This window comes from Zalophus californianus, chromosome 10, assembly GCF_009762305.2.
Source record: "Zalophus californianus isolate mZalCal1 chromosome 10, mZalCal1.pri.v2, whole genome shotgun sequence".
Lineage (NCBI taxonomy): Eukaryota > Metazoa > Chordata > Mammalia > Carnivora > Otariidae > Zalophus > Zalophus californianus.
The window spans coordinates 53,096,622-53,120,529 of record NC_045604.1 but is presented as its reverse complement, the minus strand read 5'-3'; the positions used below and the strand labels follow the sequence as shown (position 1 = coordinate 53,120,529).

Here is a 23,908-nt window from a genome sequence, read left to right as displayed (position 1 = left end):
AAATCAATAGGGCTTCTTTTGTGAGTATGGAAAAATATGCAAGTAGCTTTTAAACTTTAATTTACAGCTCGATGTCCATGCTTTAAGCACAGGGGTTGGCAAACTAAGGCTAAGCAGTGCCTGTTTTTGTAAGTATAGTTTTACTGAAACACAGCTTGCCCATTTGTTTATGTATTGCCTATGGCTGCTTTCACACTACAAGGGCAGAACTGAGAGTTTCCACAGAGATGGTAAGACCCATAATTTTAAATACTTACCATCTGGACTTTAAGAAGTTCCGACCCCTGCTTTAGCAGGCTTACTAGTACAAGAAATTATTTTGAACCCAGGACAGTGTATGGATATAAATAGCTAAAACCTAAGCCTGAAAGCAACAGGGCATTAGAAATTATTGTTATACAATCATCAGGAGGGTAACTCAGGACTATGCAGCAAATGACTTCAAAATACTGTAAGAAAATAATTACAGCTGTGCAAATAAAGAATTATTACAAATCTGTTTATTGTATGGTTGTTCAATGATAGCTGACATGTATCCTTCCAGCTCTAGATGATACGGTATAGACCAAATTAAAAACCAAGGGGATGAGGTGGAAGGTGGATTTGAAAGAGGTTAAATATCCACACACTTTAAAGGACTGGCAAGGTCTACACCAAAATGTTAACACTGGTTTTAAACAAACTAAAAAACGGGAAAGAAGAAATGGAGCCAGAAAAATTCATTTGTTACAATTCAATCTTGAATCTGTTCTAAAATAAGTTTTATTAACTAAATTTATGTGAAAATACTCTTTTCTCAATGTATATAGAATGATATTTTTAAAAACAAACCATATTTACGAGGGCACTTCTGTCAGGATTGGATAATATAAGACAATGACAACGTCTCTTCCTTTACCTGAATGTCAATGTAAGGTCCTCAGCTGGAACCTTATTTTGTGGTTCTGGTTGTCCGTTTTCAGCTTGCTTACTTGTATTCAATTTGCTTTTCATGTCCAGAGAACACTGGTTCTCCTTTGAAAGAGAAGGAAGTAAATTCAGTTATCTTCTATTTAATGGTGCTAATGAAAGACCAAATACAGATAATACAAATTGATAATTCATAAATCATATCTAGTTTTATAAAATGACCAAAGAAATGGGCAGCCTAAAAGGGAGACATACATGATAATAATAACAGAATACACTTGCTCACTATCCAAGCTAGAAAACAAGGGGGAGAATGCCCCAAGTTAGAAAAACTGATGACTCAGAAAGGGTAAGCCAAAATATAACTACGTATAATATACTTATTGAAAGCAGAAAAATGAAATACCCCATTTATTTGCTTAGAAAGAACAAGAAAACTATTCAACAAAAGAGTCAATTACCATGCAACCTGGTGGAATGGTTCAATCCCCCCAAATCCACAATTTACTAAAACCAGTATTCATGTACTATGAAGCAAACCCTAAGCATATCCATGGATATGATTCCTCAGGAAGGAATGTATAGATTGCATTTCACTCATAACAAAAAACAGGTCTTCAATAACTGAAAGGCTATAAAAACTAGAATGCTATTTGTGAACACATTTGCAAAATCATAAACACCATCCCCTCAGCTTCCCTAATCAGTATATTAAACAGTAATTTAATAATGTCCAATTAACTGCCTTGTTTTCCCTGAAAGTTTTTCATAATGCAGAATCCTAAGACAGAGAACACACTCAAACCAAAAAGGAATGAGAAGAGGAATGAATAAAATAGGGAAAGAGCCCATTTTCATGAGACTTATTCTAAGTATTAACCACTCATTGGAGTGCCTTGGGGTGATGATTCTGGAGCTCTAGAGCCATGAGTTCTGGGACATCACTGCACAGCTTTCCTTTCACCTCTCCCAGCTCCCACGCTTTCCCACCAGAACACTCACCATACTCAGTTCCCGGGTTCTCTTCCCGATTTCCCTTTCCACCTGGTGCAGTTCCAAGCTCAACTGCTCACTTGAAATCATTCCAGGCCATTTTGGAGGTGGTGGTGGGGGCTGTGACTGGCCTGCCAGGGTGTTCACCTCCCTCTGCAACACCAGCCTGTTACTAACAGCCTAGTGCATAAAGCCAAGCACATATACAACTCAACACATTTCACACCATGCACATGACCAGGCCCAATTTCAGATCACCGCCTCAAGTAGTTTATCGTGAAGATATTTGCAATAAAAATGACACTATTAGGCACTGTCTCTTTGAATGCCATTTGAATTAAAAAAGAAAAACTAGGAGATTTAAACTTAGTAAACAGTAATTTAATCTTGTTAAGAGCAAATACAAATAAGTTGCTCTTACTGTATTTGAAAGAGAAGTCAAGTATAAATGCACGTATTTTCCCCTCTTTTTTAAATTTAATTTTCTGAAGTAAATCCTCCAATTTATTTCAATGAAACCTCAGTAATGGCAAGAACTTTTAACCACACTGAGTCAAATATGTGGCAAACTTCCAAATGATGCTGATTATTCTTTTAGAACAGAAAATGGGTCTACAAATTTCAACTAAGACAAAAAGCCATGAATTAGTAGGTTAAGGAATAATACTTGGAATTAATGGTCTGAATCTTGAAAAAGTTAATCAACTAAAGAAGGACATAATCAGACATACCATTTTTTTTTACAATAAGAATCAGCAAGAAGTTCTAGACCAATGTAAATAAAATAATGGCACAAGACAAAATATGAGTATTACATAGTTAAAATTCTAAGCCTTATTGCTTACATAAGAGCACAAGTCAGATATGTGTTCCAAAAAAACAATCTCCTATTGGCCTTTGTAATATGGGAATCTTAAGACAGAATTAGCTAAAAATTTATTTCCAAAGGGAAGCCTTCCTTATCAAAGATCTTGGTAGAAAGATAATGACTGCTGTTCTGATAGTTATCTTTTCTCCAGGAGGGAACCATGTATTTATCAGTAGAATGTCTTGAGTTTTCTAAAGAATACGCTCCCATGTAAAGGGTAATGTAAACAAAACCTAGTCTTCTTTATGTGGCACTTTGAAGGATTTTAAAAATTCTTTGTTTTCAGGGGCACCTGGGTGACTCAGTCGGTTGGGCGCCTGCCTTTGGCTCAGGTCATGATCACAGGGTTCCTGGATCAAGCCCCGCACTGGGCTCCCTGCTCAGCGGGGAGTCTGCTTCTCCCTCTGCCCTCCCCCCACTTGTGCTGTCTCTCTCTCTCAAATAAATAAATAAAATCTTTAAAAAAAAATTTTGATTTTAGATATTTTTTCTCTTTAAGTGTCAGGTCAGACAGCATGGTGGAAAGAACACTGAATTTGGAGTAGGAAGACCTGGGTTTGTATTTCAACTTCTGTGAAACTCCTATCCTTTAACCAGAACACAGGGACTATACAACTTGCCTAACCTACCTGACAGGGTCATTGTAAGGGTCAATCAGGACCTGCGATGGTAACTTACAAACGGAAAGAACTATATTAACGGAAGGTACAATCGCTACACAGAGGCTATTCTCTTTGAAGTCTATTCTTTTTTGAAGTCTAGAGTTAGTTGATTAACTTTAACTCCAAGTATTATTTCTTATCCTACTCTTTTTTAAGTTCTAAGATTCTTTTAAAAATGTATAAATAAATGCTAAGGATTAAAGGAAATAGAATTTTTTTTTTAATTAAGAAAGGCAGTATGAAAAATGAAAAACAAATTTTAAGCTAAAAGCATTTGATGATAAAAACTGTATACCTTAAATGTGCCATTAGGGAATATAAGTTTCTGCTGGGAAATTTTAGATAGTCTTGTTTTCCATGGAATAGAAATTCTGAATTTCTTATTGTCCCACACTGAACTCTTAAGTACTTAAATTCTTTGAAGAATGGACACCAATACTAACTCTTTAAGGAACAGACCTTAATTTTTGTTCACAGTACCTTAGAAGTTCTTTTTTTTGTTGTTCTAAAGATTTTATTTATTTATTTGACAGTGAGAGACACAGCGAGAGAGGGAACACAAGCAGGGGGAGTGGGAGAGGGAGAAGCAGGCTTCCCGCGGAGCAGAGAGTCCGATGCGGGGCTCGATCCCAGGACCTGGGACCATGACCCGAGCCGAAGGCAGATGCTTAACAACTGAGCCACCCAGGCGCCCCAGAAGTTCTTCCTTTTAAAACCCCTTTTTAGAACCCTCCAAAAATTGGAATGAAAAACTATCTGTAGGCGGGTACCTCTAGTCCACGGAGCTGAGTCTGTTGGCTGATTTGATGGTTTAGTTGTTGCAATTCCAGTCGTAGCTGTTCCCTCTCAGCAGATGGAAGGGGTTTTCCATGACTGGCCACTTCTGACATGGACAGTCTCTCCCTTTGGTGGGAAAGAAAGGATGGAATAAATTTTAAGTTTTATTAAAAAAAAAATTATTGACCTAATATAACATTTTGTGTCAACTATACTTCAACTGAAAAAAAAAATTGAAAGAAAACAAAAACCCCTCTAGGTTTGATCTACTACTGTTCTGACATAAAAATCTGTTACTTCACTATGAAAATAATAAAAGTTATTGACAAAAAAATAAAATAAGAAAACCTGAATAATTTTAAAGGTTTATAAAAGTAAAAAGAATGAGTCATACCTCTCACTGAAGTGTCCCTGAGAAGGTATGTTTTGATGAGGTGAATATGGAGAACCTCCCCAGCCACCGTGGGTTCCATATGGACTATAATCTATAAGAGAATAATTTACTGTGGGATGATGCAATTCCGAGATTTCATTCTTCTTTTATGGTAGCCATAATCTGGGGTGCTTGTGTGGTTCAGTTGGTTGAGAGTCTGCCTTCGGCTTAGGTTATGATCTCAGGGTCCTGGGATTGAGCCCGACATCAGGCTCTCTGCTTGGCAGGGAACCTGCTTCTCTCTCTTTTCCCCCACTCTTTCTCACTATCTCTGTATCTGTCTCTCTCTCTCAAATAAATAAAATTTTAAAAAATAAGGTAGCCATAATCTAAAAGGCACAGGCATATTTTATACACAGCTATCTGGAAAGATGTCCACTAATTAAAGAGGATACTGATGTTTGTTTTTTCCCCACTGAAAGAAAACAGTCTTTGGATTGTTTCTTTCTTTTCTTTTCTTTCTTTTTTTTTTTTTGGTAGGGCTTGAACTCACAACCCTGTGATCAAGACCAGAACTGAGATCAAGAGTCAAACACTTAACCGACTGAGCCACCCAGGCGCCCATTTCAATTTTTTAAAATTAGAATGTATTATTTTAATAAAAGCAATGAAGCTATTAACACAAAACCAACATAGGCAATCTTCACACAGGGACATTTTAGTTTGTACCCTTAGAATTCCCTGGGTTATAATTATCTTTCAACAGGGATAATTCCATGGACGAGTTTAAAAGATTACTGCCTTGTTAAGATTATGGAAAGCACTCATAGTAAATGGGGAGTAGGGATGGGGGCTGAAAGTCTTGAATATGAACCCACTAGATCAGCTTACCTTCAATTCTTACCTGAAATATTAATAGGTTTTGTGGGAGCTCCCTGAGGTGCCATAGCCTGCATTGGACCAGCACCCTGATATATTGTTTTGGAGGTTCTAGAGATGGCACCAAACCGTGATACAGTTGGTCGGTCTCCAAATGGGATAAGGTCATCATCACTGGTTTCTGCAGCTCTTCTCTGAAGATCCAGTCGTTGATCTCTCATTCCTTTACTCTCCACATTCTGGTAAAAAGTAAAATGAGAAATCCACCCCACACTTAGATCTCTAACATTATTTCCACAGCTCTGTGATAAGGTAAAAAAAAAAAAAAAAAAAAAAGAGTATAACGTTCTTATTGGTAGAACTAAAATAATTTGCTTGTCATCATAAACATTGCTTTTTAAACCTCTGATCACTCCCCCCAATAATATATTTTACATCATGACCCAGTACATATATATATACACTCTAATATACGGATATAATTTCATGACAAATATTTACCTCTTACTATACGTGCTCTTGTATTTATATTGTTATTCTACATTATTCCTTAAAAAAAGACCCACCACAACCCACTCAATTTCAAAACTCAATAGTTAGAAAACCACTGCCTAAAAATATTAAGTAGCTAAGATGTTTCAAAGGGATTCCAATCAGAAAGAAATAAGTACCAAGAGAAATGGAAACAGAAATCTAACTGGTACACCCTTGTTAGTCAAAATATAGTTTGAGGACCAGCAGCAGCAGCATCAGGTGGGAACTCATCAGACATGCAGAATCTCAGGTCCCACCCTAGTCTTACTGAATTAGGAACTGTACTTCACCAGGTTCTAATCAGACTCCAACATAATTTACATGCACACTAATGTCTGAAAAACACTAACAGTCTTTCACCTGTTTGGGAGATTTTCAATTATATCTAGGTTAGGTTGACAAATATTTTTATTCTTTAGTGATTTAAGGAAATGAGTCTTATTTTGCTAATTTCTGTTACTTTAATAACCCTCCCCCACTTTTAAAAATATTTATTTATTTGAGAGAGAGAGAAAGAGAGAACATGAGCAGGGAACGGGGCAGAGGGAGGAGGAGGAGCAAACTCCCTGTTGAGCGGGGGAGCCAGAAAAATAAACAAATAATAACGTGTGTGTGTGTGTGTGTGTGTGTGTGTGTGTGTGTGTATAACAATACCAGTTATCATACAATGGTATTTGATAAAAGCAGTTAAAATGAAAGAACCTGACCTATACATTTGGATATATCTCAAAAACAAAAGTTGAATGAAAATGCAAGCTGAAGTATATAATATATATAAAGCCTATAAACATACAAAATTGTTTAGGAATAGTACAAAAGTATCCATGAAATGATAAACTTCCAATTCAGGATAAACATTACCTCCAGGGAAGAAGGAAGAAAAACGAAATTAGGGAAGTATATACAAGATTTAACTATTTCTATAAAGTTTTATTTCTTTAGAAAATAAAGAAGCAATCAAGATAGCTACATATATATATATATACATATATATAAAGCTTGGATATTAGACATATAAAAATAAAATAAAGTATAATACATTTCAATATACCACAGTTGACTTGAAGCTTACTAGCTACAATTCTGACTCAAATACTACTACTGTTCATTAGATTCAACTTCACTGTTTAAACTTCAGAGTTTTAAGAGTTATAATTTACTTGAACAAGAAATCCAAGATCCTGATTAATTATGCAAAATAACCTAATTTTGGTTCTAAACAGTTGTTGGGCTAATCGTTGGCTGCTCAGAAATACAACAAACGCTCTTGTCTATCTAGACATGTATTAGAAGATTTATGTTTATACCTGAAAGAAACAAATAAAAAACCCATATAAACATAATTCAATTCACATCATATAGAATATGGCCTGAAATTCTTAAGGAAAGCTCAATTATTTGTGTCTTCACTATTAACAGGGTCTGACTTATTTGGTTTCTCTTCATTTGTATTCACTGTGGCTTAGTTATCACACATACCATCATTTCCACACTCCCTGCAGCCACCACATCTTTGGGTTTTGCATCTTTGGTTCCAATGTAGGAGCCGATGGTGTCACATGACCAGGGAGAATACTGGCTATAATCATTTCCTTTGTATTTCCCAGCTACCTTCAAGTCTTCATCCAAAAACTACAGATGGAAAAAAAAAAAGATATATATATATATATGTCTTATAAGTAACGACAAAGAGAAAGCAGGAATTTCTTAGAACACCACGCTAAAGCAACATAATGATGGTTGCTTTATCTGTTACAACAGAAGATTTCTGTAGACTATGAAAAATATAAAACATGTGAAGAAAGATGTTTAGTTTTTACCCTTTGTTAGCAGAGGGTCAAAAACAAGTATCTCAGTATCTTTCAAGGAATTAAGCCAGGACTTTTGAGGAGGTTTGCTCATCCTCTTCTTCATTGGATGGATCAACCTTTGAGTTAATATGCACCAGGCCCTAGTTTTGCTGGACACTCCTCATTGTTTCTTTCAATAACATTCCAGGTTAACAAGAGCATTACTTGGAATGTACTTAAAATGGAACTTGGAATGTTCTATATAGTGCATCATGATGCAGTAACTTTTTTTACTGAAATCTCTTTAACAGCATTAATTCGTATTTTAAATAAATTCTGGTCCTTAGGTTGCTTCTGTGAAGTGAAAAGGGAAAAGACACTGAATCTTCTCAAGTTGAGTTCTGAAATTATATAATAACAGAATAGCTATTCTAGGTCTAACATATTTTTTTTTTAAATCACAATATTCACATTTGTGTGAACTTTTATAGTTTTCAAAGTGCTTTTATGTATACTACCTCAAATGTTCCGCAGGTCCATGTGAGAACACAGCTGATCTACGGCTATACCATTAAAGGGCAGAACTAGAACTTTATCACAAATATATATGCATTGATATACTGATAACATAGGGGCTACTGATGTATCTAAGTGGCTCTATGCCTCCCCCATCTAAAAAAAACAAAAAACTTTTCTGAGTCATCATTACTGGTTTTCTATAGTGACAAAGGGTTTTGTTGTTCATAAATATTACTCATTCAAAACCATAACTCCCATTTCTACTGTTTATAAACTTTTTTTGTCCTATCTCAATTTAAAAATTTTCTCTTTTATTTCTCCTTCACATGCAAGCTTCATGTAGAACAGCTAGCTTTTTAAAGATATGACCTACTAACAAGAGTGCTTACCCTGCCACACCCTAATATATTATGTGGCTGGTAAAAAGAATTAGATAAATTTATTTACTGACAAAGAAAGACATCCAGGATAATTGGTTAAGTAAAAACAATAAAAAAAGTAAATATAAACAAAACCTCAGAATATATTACTAAATGATCCTATTAAAAAGTAATAGGTTAGTTCATGCACACAAAAGTTGAAATATATTTAGAAAGTTGAAATTTATAGTAAACTTACGATGATACAGAAAATGGGATGTTGGAGAAATTTCTCTATGTTATGTATTTTTATAATGTATGAATTTATTTTTATTTATTTATTTGAGAGAGTGTGTGTCAGAGGGGTCGGGAGGAGCAGTGGGAGAGGGAGGAGCAGTGGGAGAGGAAGGAGCAGGCTCAATCCCAGAACCCCAGGATCATGAAGTGAGCCAAAGGCAGATGCTTAACCAACTGAGCCACCTGGGTGCCCCAAAATGTATGAATTTAATACAATCATATGTAGGCTGTTTATAATCAGAACTGAAGTTTAAATATATAGCCTTGTATGTCAGTAACTAAAATAATTCTAGATAAAATTCCTTAATAGCAAGGATTATTATAATATTTATTAGAAGTAAAAAGAAAAAAGCAAATTTAAAGTTATTATTTACTGAGTGCCAGATGCCTTGTGTCTCAGTAAATCTTTACCACACCGCTATGAAGTAGGCTTTATTATGCTGGATTTACAAATGGAGAAACCTGAGCTTCAGAGTTTAGGGAGGCTAAGTAACTTATAAAACATCACACAGAATGACACAGCTGAACTTCAAAAATAAGTATGTTTGATTCCAAAATTAGCTTACATCTTTGCAGTGTCATATCGCTAAAAAAAATTAGTATGGCATAACAAGGCTCTAGGAGGACTCTAACATAGAATGTTTGAAAAGTAATTTTATACTTACAAGTAAAATTACATTAATAGAAGATGTTATGACTTTACTAATTAACCTACATTGTAGAAAATTCATCTAAAGTGTTTAGATAGAAAAGCTAGATAACTGTGAACAACTTTTATTTAGTAGACCACTTTCATAGGCCCAAAAAATTATTGTTTTATTATATGCAATGTGATGCACCTCACTTTTCACTGTTTATTATTCATAATGTCAGACAGCAATGTTCTTTAGAATCATAACTCTATCCATAAAGGATGTAAGACATTTTCCTTACATAATATCAACTGCAACCTTGCTGAGAAAACCTAATGGATTTTTAAAAAACTTATACACACTATGGTTGAGGCAGTACATACAATCAACACACCAAAATAAATAAGATCAAAAAGCAAAAGCTGGCTTTTTGCAAAGACAAAACATAAATTCCTAGCAAGACTGGCCAAGAAAAAAAGTTATGACCAATATCCTAAGTGTAAAACTGAACACCACTATAGACCATGTAGACATTAAAAAGACAACATTCATTCATGATAATCAGCACTGTCCTGTAGAAACACAAAGTAATCCGCAAGATCATGGTTTATACCCTGCAGTACATTAACCAGTTTATTCTAGCAACTTTATATTAGTGGTTTTTCCTCTGCCTTTCACACTACTATATTAGCCTGTCTCTCTTCTTCTTTGAATCAACTTTACCATCCTATTTTCCTCATTACTGAGTTAAATAAATCCTTGACGTCTCAATTATTAAAAAAGTCTAAAACTAGTAATAGAAGGGGATTATTAATTTGATGATCATCTACCACAAAACCTACAGCAAACATCATATTGATAAATTATTTAAAAGCTCTATTTGCTCAAAAACTAGAAATAAGTCAAGAATACCTGCTGTCATCCCTTTTATTCAACATTATACTAGAGGATCTTAGCTAGCACAACAAGGTAAGAAAAAGAAGAGACATAAGAATTGAAAAGGAGAAGGTCAAATGGTCATTATTCACAGAGGATCTGATTGTGTGTATAGAAAATTCAAAAGAATGCACTAACAAATACTAGAACCAATAAAGAAATTCAGCAACACTGCTGAATACAAGGGTCAATACACAAAAATCTACTTAATTTCTCTGCATTAATAACAAAATGAAATTTCAAAAAGGATTCCATTGGTTTCAAAAAATATTAGTTATCTAGAAGTTTCATTGAAGATATGCAAGACACTAAAAACTATGATTTATGACATTATTGGGAGAAATTAAGATCCAAGTAAATGAAGGAAATACAATGTTCTTGGAAACTCAGTATTGTAAAGATGTCACTTCTCCCTAAATGGATCTAAAACAATGCCCAATGGAAATATAATGAGACCTACATATATAATTTTTAAAATTTCCAGCAGCCACATGAAAAAAAGAAACAGGTAAAATTAATTTTAATAATACATTCTATTTAACCTAATACATCCAAAGTATTATCTTTTTTTTTTTAAGTAGGCTCCATGCCCAGTGCGGAGCCCAACATGGGGCTTGACCTCATGACCCTGAGATCAAGACCTGAGCTGAGGTCCAAGAATCGGATGTTTTGGGGCGCCTGGGTGGGTCAGTCGGTTAAGTGGCTGCCTTTGGCTTAGGCCATGATCCTGTGGTCTTGGGATCGAGCTCCTCGTTCAGCTCCCCACTCAGCGGAGAGCCTGCTTCTCCCTCTCCCTCTGCCTGCCACTCTGCCTACTTGTGCTCTCTCTCTATCTCTCTGTCAAATAAATAAATAAAATCTTTAAAAAAAAAAAAAAGAATTGGATGTTTAACCAACTGACCCATCCAGGGCGCCCCTTAAGTATTATCATTTTAATATATAATTAAGAAATTAATAAAAAAAGGAAAATACATTAATGAAATGTTGTACTCCTGGGGTGTGCTAAATCTTCAGATCCAGTGTATATTTTATGCTTACAGTAAACTGAATTTGGACTAGACACATTATTTTAAGTACTCATTAGCAATATGTGGCTAGTGGTTACCATACTGGACAGCACAGATCCAGAAATTCAATATAACCCCAATAAAAACTGCAGCAGATATTTTTGTGAACATCAACATGCTAATTTTAAAATGTCTGGAAATTGCAAGGACTAAGAACAGCAAAGGTAATACTGAAAAATATACATCACAACATACTAAGACATATTAATAAAACTACACTAAGACAACGTGGTGCTGGCGCAAAGACAGAGAAATAGATCGATGAAACAGAACAGAGTCCAGAAACATTCATAGTCACCTGACTATGACAAAGGTGACCTGATTATGACTACTGTGACTTCAGGGCACTAGGGAAAAGATGGTCTTTTCATTAAATGGTGCTAGGTCAATGAGATTATCTTTTGGGGGAAAAATGGATCTTTACTCCTAACATAGTAACAAGAATCAATTCTGGATGGATTGTAGATCTAAATATAAAATAAAATAAACCTTTTAGAAGAAAACACAGGAAAGTAACTTCATAATCTTAGAAATAGCCAAGACACACAACAAACAACTGATGAAGGAAAAATTGATAAATGAGACTAAAAATGATGTGCTTACTTCCTCTTGATGAAAGGTAGGAGGCAATGTTGGTGAAGGTGCAAAAGGAGGTGGAGAGATAACCTTCCTTTCCTCTAGCTGGGCCATTATTTCCTTTCGTCTGCGATGTAGCTCATCTAGACTAGGATGGGGCTGAGGAGGAGGAGGAAGCCGGCTGTAAGGAGGGTCCTAGGAATGCAAAGATTAGTAAAAACTGAAAAAGAATTTCAGAACACATTAACTCATTTAGCACATATTTTTAAATAGGTAGCAGCTTGTGTATTCATCTCAGTATTTGAACATACTAAGATTTAATAAAACAAAGCCCCCAAAACTCTGAGGTTTTCCCAAAGAGCTATATTTAAATTTCTTTTCCTTGGCCAGAGACCGTAATTTCAAATACAGTTGACCCCTGAACAATACAAGCTTAAACTGCACAGGAACACTTACACATGGGTTTTTTTCAATTAAAACAGTTCTGTAAATATATTATCTCTAACGATTTTAATAACATTTTTTTTCCTCTACCATATTGTAAGAATACAGTATATAATACATAAACATACAAAATATGTGTTAATTGACTGTTTATGTTAGGCGTCTGCTCAACAGTAGGCTATCAGTAGCTAAGTTTTTGGGGAGTCAAAAGTTATACATGGGTTTTCAATTGCATGGGGGGCACTGTGCCCCTTAATGCCTATATTGCTCAAGGGTCAAATGTAGATCTAGAAATGTTAATAAAACTAAAGTTCAGAAACTAAGAAGCGTTAGTGGGAGTGGGGTGGGATATTTTTTTTTCCCTTTAATAGTTAAAAAATAAATAAAATAAGCCCAAAACAAACAAACAAAAAAACCCTACCCAAAGTGTGAAAAGATGAAAAAAAAAGGAAGGGGGAAGCTTTCTCATAAAAAAGAACTGATCAAAGGGTTACTACCATGGCAAAAAGGTAAATCACTGCAACCAATAATCAAATTATATCTATATAATAATAAAAAAAACAGCATACTCTCATGTACGAAGGTCTGATCTGAGTTGGATGAGGAGCCACTGGATAGTAACCCTCCATCTGCTGGTATCTTTCTCTGGATTCTGGTACATAGGATGGTACTGCTGCAGGTGGAATCTCAATGGGTATAGGACTTTCTCGGAAAATCTCCTCTCTTGTGTAAGACTGAGCGGGGTATACTCGGCGGCCATCATAGTGTGGTGGGTACACAGGCGGGTATTGTTGCGGCTGTGTGCCATACTGAGAGTTTACTACACGATCTTGGAGATAGGCTGGATAATGATCCAAGTAGGGAGGACCAGGTTCAGGAGCAGATGGTGGAGGTCTGACAAAGCGAGATACACACTGTGGTGGTGTAGTATAGTACATACCTGTACAATACAAAAAAGGAACCAAAAGCAACAATAAGCCAATCTGTTTTTCTATATTTTTCCTTTTAATATACTTCAACACTAAAGAATTAATAATCCACTCATTTCTTCACGTTTTCCCCTCTGCTTATGTAGTCAGGTTAGTTTTATGAAAAATAAACAAAAGTTAACCTTAATCCTTAAAAGTCACTGAAAAAACGAATCTATTGATAATCTACACCAGTAGACTGGCTCTCTCAGTTGTTCGACCATCTTGCTGGTGTGCCTTAATGCAGTGCAAACACTGGAAAGCAAGACTACATTTCCCTGAAACTCAGGTTCCACAAATCACTCGCATGAAATCTGAATGTGAAATGGAGCTAACTGGAAAGGAATGTGGCACACACAGATCTATTCTGCTGCTGCAGAGCTCTGGAGTTCTGGAGACAACAGTTGTAGCAAGGAGCGTCCCAATTTTCAGACTTCGGCCTCAAGTGATATGATCCTGGCGCATAGATAGGAACCATGTTTCCTATTTCTACTGCTTCCTCACTTTTTTTTTTTTTTAAGATTTCATTTATTTGAGAGTGAGTGTGCACACACGCACAAGAGAGAGAAAGCGTGTGCACGCACAAGCTGGAGAGGCAAGGGGAGAGAGAGAGAAGCAGGCTCCCCACTGAGCAGGGAGCCCAATGTGGGGGCTTGATCCCAGGACCCCGGGAATCATGACCTGAACCAAAGGCAGACGCTTAACCAACTGAGCCACCCAGGCGCCCTGCTTCCTCACTGTTAACAGGCTTTTTCAGTAGCTATTTCTGGGACTCATTCCTGGAGGCCTAGCTTAAGCCTGCTTTTCCAGTACTTCCACTGATTCTGTAGGCACCTAAACTCCCTGCATTAAACCTCTTTCTGCTTAATACAGCAAGAACGATTTCTGATGTCTGCCACTGGATCTTGACTGACACAGTGTATTTAAGGTCACCTTCACAAGAGTAGCTGAATTTTTCCTGTGATGGATGGCCCAAAGGAAGATACAAAAAACTTTCATCACATTTTTACATGTGTTAATAATGCCATACCAATTTAAAGCTATTCTTCTGAAAGTAGAGAAGACATTTCTAATTCAAAATTAAGACAGCCTTGGGAAAAGGAAATGGAGAACACCTTTAATCTACTACAGTTTAAAAAAATAATAGCACCACATGGTCTCTGACAGAGATCCAACACTTTAAAAATCAGTGTTCCTATTTTTCATGGGAATTGTATATGTGAAGCCTCGGTCATCTCCACTCCTTCACTATCCATACCTAGTATTGTCATTAAAGCTGGCTAATTTTTCAAATTTGACTATTTTCTCAATCCCTCCTTCTTCTTTCCCACCACACTAATCCAGGCCTCAATACTCACACCTGGTTTAACAAAAGTCCCCTTATTCCTCCTCAACTCTAGACTGTCATCCTTGCAATCCATTCATAAATTTGTATTTTTATTCCCATACTTCTATTTAGGGCATTCTTTCATTAAGTCTTTTTGATTCCTCAAGTTCTCAGTGATCTCCCTTGAGCCTTGCAGTTAATCTCTACCATATTATTATTAACCACAACTGATGCTTAATTTTTAACACACATATATGCACACACATACACAACGTACGTATACTCCTACTATTTCTTTACTAATATTGATTCTACACTATTAACTCTCTACAGTACGTATGCTGCATTTTTTTCAAATATACTACAGGGCCCAGAAAAAATATTAGGTGATAACTGAAAGCAAGAAAAACATACTGTGTGTTTAATTTATACCCACTGTAATATTAAATTCTTTTTCACGCTCAAAGAAAATTTTGGTCAGGAAAATATATACTGCCTTAGTTAAGCAAATTTCTACTGTCTACTTGGGTCACTTGTTATTTCCATAAATATATCCACATATTTAATATATAACTAGCTTCCAGTGATGGGAAGTTTGCTTTATATACCTCTGTTAGTTCACTTATTTTATACTATTTCGTTGATCATAAAATCTCTACTTTTTCCAAAGTATTACATAAACGCATTTATTTATCTTGAGGCTGCTGCAAATATGATCACTCTTTCTTGGAACTGTTCTCATAACTCCTAAGAAAAGAGAGCAACATAAACAAAAGATCATTACCCTGCTGATAAGGTGCTGGTTCAAATGGTGGCGCAGCTCCTCGAGGATCCTGATAATAAACATCTGCCTGTTGTGCTGGATATAACTGAGAACCTCGTGGTACCATCTGAAGTGGTTTGGTGACAGGCATAGGAGGCAAGTCTGTTGGCCCCCTTGGAGGTACAGGATGTGGATTCACAGGTAAGGCAGAAATACTCTTAGGGACAGATTCTAGCCTAAAGGAGTAAGATTCTACAAGTCAAGTTTAAGGTCTCAAAAACACTTCTAATATACACAAATTACTAAATGTTAATAAAGCCAAAAATGAAGTGTGTTGTATTTTTTAATAAAACACTGATTTTTCTTTCTTCCCTCTACTTCCCATACTAACTTTAAATAAAAGTTAGGAAAAATGACGTACAGGTCAGGAGGGGATCCAGGGGCACTACTGCTCAGATGATCTATCTTTCCTGGCTTGAGGCTAGAATCGTAGGTGGCGTCTGTCCCTCGGGGAATCAGCTGTGTTACCGTATTCCCTGCTGATACAATTCCATTTGGCAGAGCAGGGGTTTTTCTGCTAGGCAGATCCACTGCACCTTCATCTGGAAGGACAGCTGCTGAAGGCAGGCCCACCTCATTAAGCTGACCCAAAGAGGCACTCAGGGGTCTTCTGGGAACTAGGCGTTTGTTCATTTTACGAAACCTATATAGAAAGCAAAGTCACACACCAAAACCCAAAATTATAAAAGCAAAACCAAGAACTAAAATGTATTTGAAAAACAGATACAAAGGAAAAGCTACTACGAACATTACTTTCTAGAAATTCTCTTGAAACATTGGCTGTAGCTATCAACTTGAAAACGGTGTGTGTAGACACTACAAAATCTCAGGCAACACACTAAGTATAAAATTCCTTATAATGAGAATTTGTTAACACTACAAATCATGCTAATAATATCTGCATTATAACTTACTTTTACTGTAATTTCTATTTCTGAAACACTGGAGGGGGGAGAAACATCTTTAGAAGACAGTTTCTGAAATATCTTACTTTAGCTTTCCCTCAAATGCCTTAGGATACAGTTAGCCTATATTATAAATTAACAATAAAACAAAAAGCCAGTGTGCAGAGAAAAATTTACCATTTATTCCATTAAAATTTTTAAATTAAGAGTACTTTGTATCAGATATGATTCAGAGATGCTGATGCTATGTGTGCCCACCCAAAATTAAAATTATTTTAAAAGTGGATTAATATATGCAATACAGAAAAATGCCTAAATTTAAACAGACAATACAGTATAAAATGCATGTAGATTCTAAATCTAACCACAGGAATAATATTAAGCCATCTGACTCTAGTACCCTTGTTCCTCAACAGTGAAAGCAAATCTATTTACACCTGCTAGGACACTTTAAAAAATAATCTCAAAGACAACCCCCCATAAGAATAATGCTATTTTTCCAAATGTTTCCCATATTTGACAAATTTCAGAGGGGTGGAGAGGAGACACTACTCCTTAGGTGTAACCCCTGTTAACAGTCTGGTACATAATCATACAGATTTTCCCCTCCATACCATGCCTTAATATTAAGATGAAGGTAAGACCATTATTAACAGAAATAGGGTCATATATGACTGCTTAGTAACTTCTCCTTCTATTTTGTAACTTGGATATTCCTTTATGTCAGTACATTTTAAGTTGTTTCTAATTTTTTGCTATTAAAACAATGCAGTAACAGATGCTTATGTACATGTACTTGCATCCTTGTGTGACTAAATGACTAACCAAAAGGAGAATTGTAAGTCTAATGTATGCACATTAGAAACTCTTACAATGCTCTAAAACTATTATAACTCCTAATGATAATAAATGTCCTTTTCCCTTATCTCATCAAACACTAGGCAGTATCACAGTCCCTCTTAATTTGTAAGTTCAAATTATCATTTTTTAAAAAGATTTTGAGAGGGCATGCACAACACACATGCACATGCATGCACGGAGGCAGGATAGAGGGCAGGGTGGAGGGATTAGCAGACTTCCGGCAGAGCGGGGAGCCTGACACCCTAGCCCCTCCATTTCAGGACCCTGAAATCATGACCTGAGCGGAAAACAAGAGTCCTATGCTTCATCGACTGAGACACACAGCTGCCCCTGAAAATATCATTTTGTTTTAATTTGTATTTAACAATCAATGAAGTTGACATTGTTTTACTTTTTTTTTAATTCTTCTGTGAATTGCCTATTTGTTCATGATCTATAATATTTACCGGTTCTTCTTACAGATTTGTAGTAACTCATTTTATATTAGGGATGTCAGTCCTCTGTTATGTCATTTCCCCACGAATCTTTTTTTTTGTAATTGTGGTGTTTGGGCCACATCTTAGATTTTTTACATAATCATATTTATCAATCTTCTCCTTTACGAATGTTGGGTTGTCTTTCAAAAATTCTTTACTATTGTAAGATTAAGTAACAACAGAAAAGATCTCTAAGTACAGTTCCTTCTTAAAGATTTAAATCTCTAATGCATTTATAATTCATTTTGATATAAAGGTAAGAATTGAGTTCTAATTATTTTTCAAACGGATAGCAGTTGTTTCAATGTCATCTTCTCTGTTACTGAGGTGAAATGCCACCTTCAGCACAACACTCAGTTCCTATTGTGTCTGGCATTCTTTCTAGATTTTCCTTGGTATTTCATTGATCTACCTGTTCCTATGCTAATACCAGTCTTTATGTACACTGCAGCTCATAATACACCTTAATAGTTGTTAGTTTAATCTGTTGAAAACTTATTTTTTCAGAAACTTTCTGGCCATTTGTATGTCTTTACTTTCCCCAGGTAAGGATTTTGTTAGGTCCTAACAATCATCATGTTAAGATTCTAATTGAGATTTCACTGAATTTATTAAGAGAAGATAAAACCTATATAATGGTAAGTCTTTTCCAAGAACATAGTATGCTTCTTCATTTATTCAGTTCTTCGCTTATGTGAGTAGGTAGCTTACTAATTCAATCCTCAATAGTTCTTGTTACTTTATTATTTGGTATTTATCTTTTTTGTTGTTGGTGGTAATGCCAAAGAGATCTTTATTTTCCTTTACTCTGTAACTGGTTATGTTTCCCTTTTTAGTTTATAAGAGAGCAATTCATTTCTGTAAAGTAGTATTTTTGATTTGCTAAAATTTTCATTTTTTTTGTTTCTAGTACTTCTTGAATTTTTCCATGTAATGATTTTATGACAATTTTATTCTTTGGTATGTACAGTGGCTACTGCTCCTAGAATGTTCAATAATAGTCTCACTACTGCTAAATTTTGCCTTACTGTCAACTTCAATGAGACAGAATCTACTATTTTACGAATTGAGCATCATGCAGTTATACTAGCTTTTGAGATACAATTATGTTGAGCAAGTGTCTACGACAGCTTTCTTCTATTAAAGAATTGTGATCTATTATGAACATCTGATTTTATTCAAATGCCTTTTGGCATCTTTGCATATGATCAAATGGTATTTCTTCTCTAACCCTAAAGTAATTACATTGTGTTACCTTTGCACTTCACGGTGTCTACTTTAACGTATTACTGAATGCTAATATTTGGGATTTTTAAAATATTAATATGTGAGATGGATTTTTATTTTCTTTAATTGTGCTATCTTTGTCAAGTTTGGGGGCAATGTTACACTGGCTTTATAAAAAAAAATAAGAGGTTTTCTTTTCTTGCTACTATATGCTGGAAAATTTAACACTGGAATTATCTGATCTTCAACATTTATTTATTTTATTTTAAAGATTTTATTTATTTATTTGACAGAGAGAGAGACACAGAGAGAGAGGGAACACAAGCAGAGGGAGTGGGAGAGGGAGAAGCAGACTCGCTGTGGAGCGATGGAGCCCCGATGTGAGGCTTCATCCCAGGACCCTGGGATCATGACCTGAGCCGAAGGCAGACGCTTAACAACTGAGCCACCCAGGTGCCCCTGATCTTCGAAATTTAAAAGAAAATCTGTGAAGTTACGCCTGTCAATAAAATAATTTTGTGAACAGAGCAAAGGGCAAGTTTTTCAATTGGAAATACGTTATTCAATTAGTTAAAATCACTTAAAATTGATGAAAATTTTTAGATTTTTAATTTTTTTTGGTAGTGCAAATGATTCACTTCGATATTTAGTTTCCTATCTGTGGGCACGATATAATGAAAGCTGAAGAAACTACTTCAGTTTTCTTTTTAAAAAAATCTGTATTACTTTCTAAACATTTCCCATTCATTAAAGAGCATACAACTGCTCCTTTTCTGTTTCCTAACAGTGGCAAATTATTCTACTTAGTAACTCTACCTTATTTCATAACAAGTTATTAGAAGGTTGAGTTTAACAACTTTCACACTTACTTCTCCAGTTCCTCCTGTGAGTGTGCAAATGTACAGCTGGCCCCACGAGGGCATCCTCCTCTCTGCTTCATATCTCGACACATGTATGTTTTATATTTGCTATGCTGTGGAGGCTGAAACCAAAGTCAAAACATTATACACCGATTCAAACTAACTCACACAATTAACTAGATTGCCCAGAGCAAAAGTGTTAGAAAGCCATTCTGTCTGAAGTCCGAGTCCAAAAATAAATTAATTATAAAGAATGGGGTCCAGATTTTTTGATATATTGGCATTAATTCTCAAACATGTGGCATCATATAAATCCTAGATTAAATCTCACGACGGCTTTATCATTTTCTTTCCAGGTTTATAATGGACAAACAAACCACTGGAGTTTAGGGCTTTCCAATGTTTAATAAGTGTTCTAATATTTGTTTTGGACAATGTTTAGTATAGCTGTATTTACAATTAGAATTTCCTATGACACAACACGAATCTATAGTAGGCTCTATAAATGAAAAATACTCTGTAACCAATTCTTGGTATGCAGAAGAATATATCAAGGACATACAGTATCTCTAAAAGTACAAATGAAACTATTATTTTCTAGTATAAGACAGAAGGATGGTCTTGGGAGTTAATGAGATATCAAACACAATACTAAGCTAAATGAAATTTGATTACCTATCGATTTGATTACCATTTTATCACCTATCAACAGAACTTAAAAGATTAATCTTATTATTGTTACATTCTTCATGATGTCTAATAGAACATGGAGTTAAAAATAAGTTTTTAATCTTTTATTTCTTATCATAAAATAAAGTCTGGTCTATGCTTAGATAATTTAGGAAAACTGTATCCATATTATTCTACTCAGCAGGATACTTTCTTAAAAAAAAAAAAAGATTTTATTTTTAAGTAATAACCAACGTGGGGGCTTGAACTCACAACCCTGAGATCAAGAGTCGCATGCTCTACCAAGTCAGCCAGGCGCCCCCCCTACTCAGCAGGATACTGAATGGAACTTAATGTTTCTTGCTTCTCAAAGAAAAAAGAAATATTGAATAATCTATTGTTAATATTTACCTGAACCAGATAAATTAATAACAAGGTTTAATTTCACAAGCTTACTATTGCAAAATAAAAGATCTAGTGAACCTAACATAAATCCCGAGGGCAAAATAAAGTTATTGGGAATAAAATGAAAAACTGTAGTCATAACGTAAGCAATTATGTTTTACTGTCATATATTTCATTTAAAAGTATTTGAGGAAAATTTGGCCCGTTTGCACAGCAGACATTATATGAATGAAAAATGTTAAAATACTACTACAGAAAAAGCATTTACAAATATATGAACAGTACTGGACAGATACAGCATTAAAAAGTGATATATATTGTCAAACTAAAATTTAACAGTAACCGAGGAGAATCATTTTACTTAACATAGAAACTTTCAGCACAGAATCAAATGCTGCTATATATCCAAAGTGAAAAATGACTCCAGTGCAACATTAGACCAACAGGATTACTTCATTCCATTGTTGCCAGATAAAATCACTACACTAATCCATGAAGCTGGCTGTAAACCATATTAAACTAATTTAGTTTCTACAGTCAGAGTCTCAAAATATTCATGTCATCTTGTTGGTTTTGTTTGTATCTGCCATAACATCCACAGTGGCTTACTTCTAAGTTTCCAACTTCCCCCTTACCTGCTGTTGATCTGCTCCCTTTTTGCTATGGTTCTGGATATAGTCTACTAGCCCATGTACCACAGTCCGCACAGCAACCAGCCCATTTTCTAGCTGCTCCCAAGTAGGAGGAGGAGCATCTACACAACAAATTAAAAAACTTTTTAAATGATGTTATTCAGTATTTTGCCCAATATTATTAAACTAACAAAAGAGTTAGTGTCAGCCCTTCAGTGAAATCAAGTCAGGCTTCATACAGCTTTTCAGGTAATAACGTATTCACACCTAAACATCATTTTAAGGAATGGATTGTAAACTAAAATAACTACAGGGACAGGGAAGGTAGCATAAAGAAATTAAGTTGGCCAGACAATAAATGGCAACCACCATTAGACACTCAGTGCTGGGAATGATGACAGAGAGACAGAGACAGGGTCTGTGCTCAACTGTAGAGTGTGGCCCACATCTAAGGTTATGGTTACTACTCATCTTTAGCTGATTGCCGTTACGTGATGATGCAAGGCTGGCACTCCAGATACACCGCTGTTTCCCAGGGAAAACTAAAATCTGAGATTTTCATGTAAAATTACCCAATTTTAAGTTTTACCTAAAAAATTTAGAATATTGTGCAGACCAACGCTATGTGAACCAAACAAAACTTAACTGTGGACTAGCTAATTTGTAATGGCCATTTTGAAATTCTGCATAAATGAAGTTTTGGTAAACAGAATGTTTTAAAAGCCTGCTTCTCCCTCTGCCTGCCACTTCCCCTGCTTGTGCTCTCTCTCTCTCTGTCAAATAAATGAATAAAATATTAAAAAAAAAAGTCTGAATGACTAGAAGAGTCACTATATAAAGCAACTCTGCTATATATCCTCTTCATTTAATATTTGCCTAGTGTCAGCGCTGTGATTTTATAAAGGAAAAGTTAACCACAAATATGAAATGTTCTCTAGGACAAAATATAAAAAGAAGTGAGAACACAAACATAGAGATGACTTCCTCTTGGAGACACTCTGAGAGAATTCTAAGTGATGGCTGTGAATGAGGCTTTGAAGGACTTTCACTTGGAAAAAAAAATTAAGATATAGAGAGGGTGAAGAGAAGAGTCATACAAAAAAGTACTGTTTGGAACACCTACTAAGTCCCAGGTATTGTTCTAGTTGCTAGGGAAGCAACAGTGATCAAAACAAAAAACCATTATACCCAAGGAGAGGAGACAGACAATAAATAAGATAATCGAAATATAAACAATTTATATAATGATGACTTGAATAAACAGAGCAAAGAAAGGGAGTGGGACCAGTATGTATAAAATTTTAGACTGGGTGGCCTGAGAATGTCTCCTTGAAAAGGGTACATTTGATTAAAGACCTGAAAACAGAAGGGGAATGAGCGTGCCTTGTGGATATATTAGGAAAAAAAATGTTCTAGGAAAAGAAAAGAATAAGTGGAAAGGCCCTGATGTGGGAATATGCCTGGCATGTTCCACGGAGGTCAAACTGGAAAGGAATGAATTAGGTAGAAAAGAATAGGAAATAAGCTTAGAAAGAGATAAAGAACCCCAGATCACATGAGGCTTGGTAGGTCAGAGGAAAGATTTTCGCTTTTACTAAACAATGGAAAGCACTGGAGATTTTTTTTTTCAAGATTTTATTTATTTATTTTTAGAGAACGAGCGAGTGAGAGCGCACGCGTGTATGCGAGCACGGAAAGGGGGAGAATCTGAAGCCGACTCTGTGCTGGGAGCCAACCCAGGGCTCAGTCAGTTCTGGAGAACTTTTGAGCAGACGGGTAACAGGATCACTCTAGTTCTTATGCTAAAACCAGACAGACAAAAGGAGGCTCTTCTGTAATCCCTGAAGAGAGATGAGGATGGTAGTAGTGAAGGTGATAAGCAGACGCATTCTAGATGGATTTTAAAGGGAAGGGCCTACAGGGTATGCTATTGGATCAGATGTACCACATGTGAGAAAGAAGAGTTGAAGAGCTCTCCAAGGTGTTTGGACTGAGGAAATGAAATGGAAGGTTGTAGTTGCCACCAAAAGGAATGGGAGGTGGGGTGAGGGCAGTGTTTGGAACTCACTTTTGGACAGATTAAGTTTGAAATTCCTTTTTTTTTTAAAGATGTTTTAATTTATTCATTTGAAAGAGACAG

The 23,908-nt window shown here is 35.6% G+C and overlaps 1 protein-coding gene across 6 annotated transcripts in view; it reads right to left on the bottom strand.

Moving 5' to 3' along the window:
- Positions 1-23,908, bottom strand: part of RC3H1 (ring finger and CCCH-type domains 1) — a 77,296-nt gene that overhangs the window by 7,673 nt on the left and 45,715 nt on the right. For 2 of the 6 annotated variants that reach the window (XM_027610195.2, XM_027610196.2), the window contains exons 8-19: positions 21,772-21,890; positions 20,072-20,184; positions 16,095-16,376; positions 15,695-15,909; positions 13,185-13,555; positions 12,199-12,366; positions 7,475-7,627; positions 5,487-5,763; positions 4,604-4,694; positions 4,203-4,335; positions 1,912-2,082; positions 899-1,014 (exon numbers count right to left, since the gene is read on the bottom strand). In XM_027610195.2, the coding sequence (XP_027465996.1) occupies positions 899-1,014; positions 1,912-2,082; positions 4,203-4,335; positions 4,604-4,694; positions 5,487-5,763; positions 7,475-7,627; positions 12,199-12,366; positions 13,185-13,555; positions 15,695-15,909; positions 16,095-16,376; positions 20,072-20,184; positions 21,772-21,890 (2,209 nt within the window). The remainder of the gene's footprint in view (positions 1-898; positions 1,015-1,911; positions 2,083-4,202; positions 4,336-4,603; positions 4,695-5,486; positions 5,764-7,474; positions 7,628-12,198; positions 12,367-13,184; positions 13,556-15,694; positions 15,910-16,094; positions 16,377-20,071; positions 20,185-21,771; positions 21,891-23,908) is intronic. The other 4 variants (XM_027610197.2, XM_027610198.2, XM_027610199.1 and 1 more) reach the window with 4 other exon arrangements.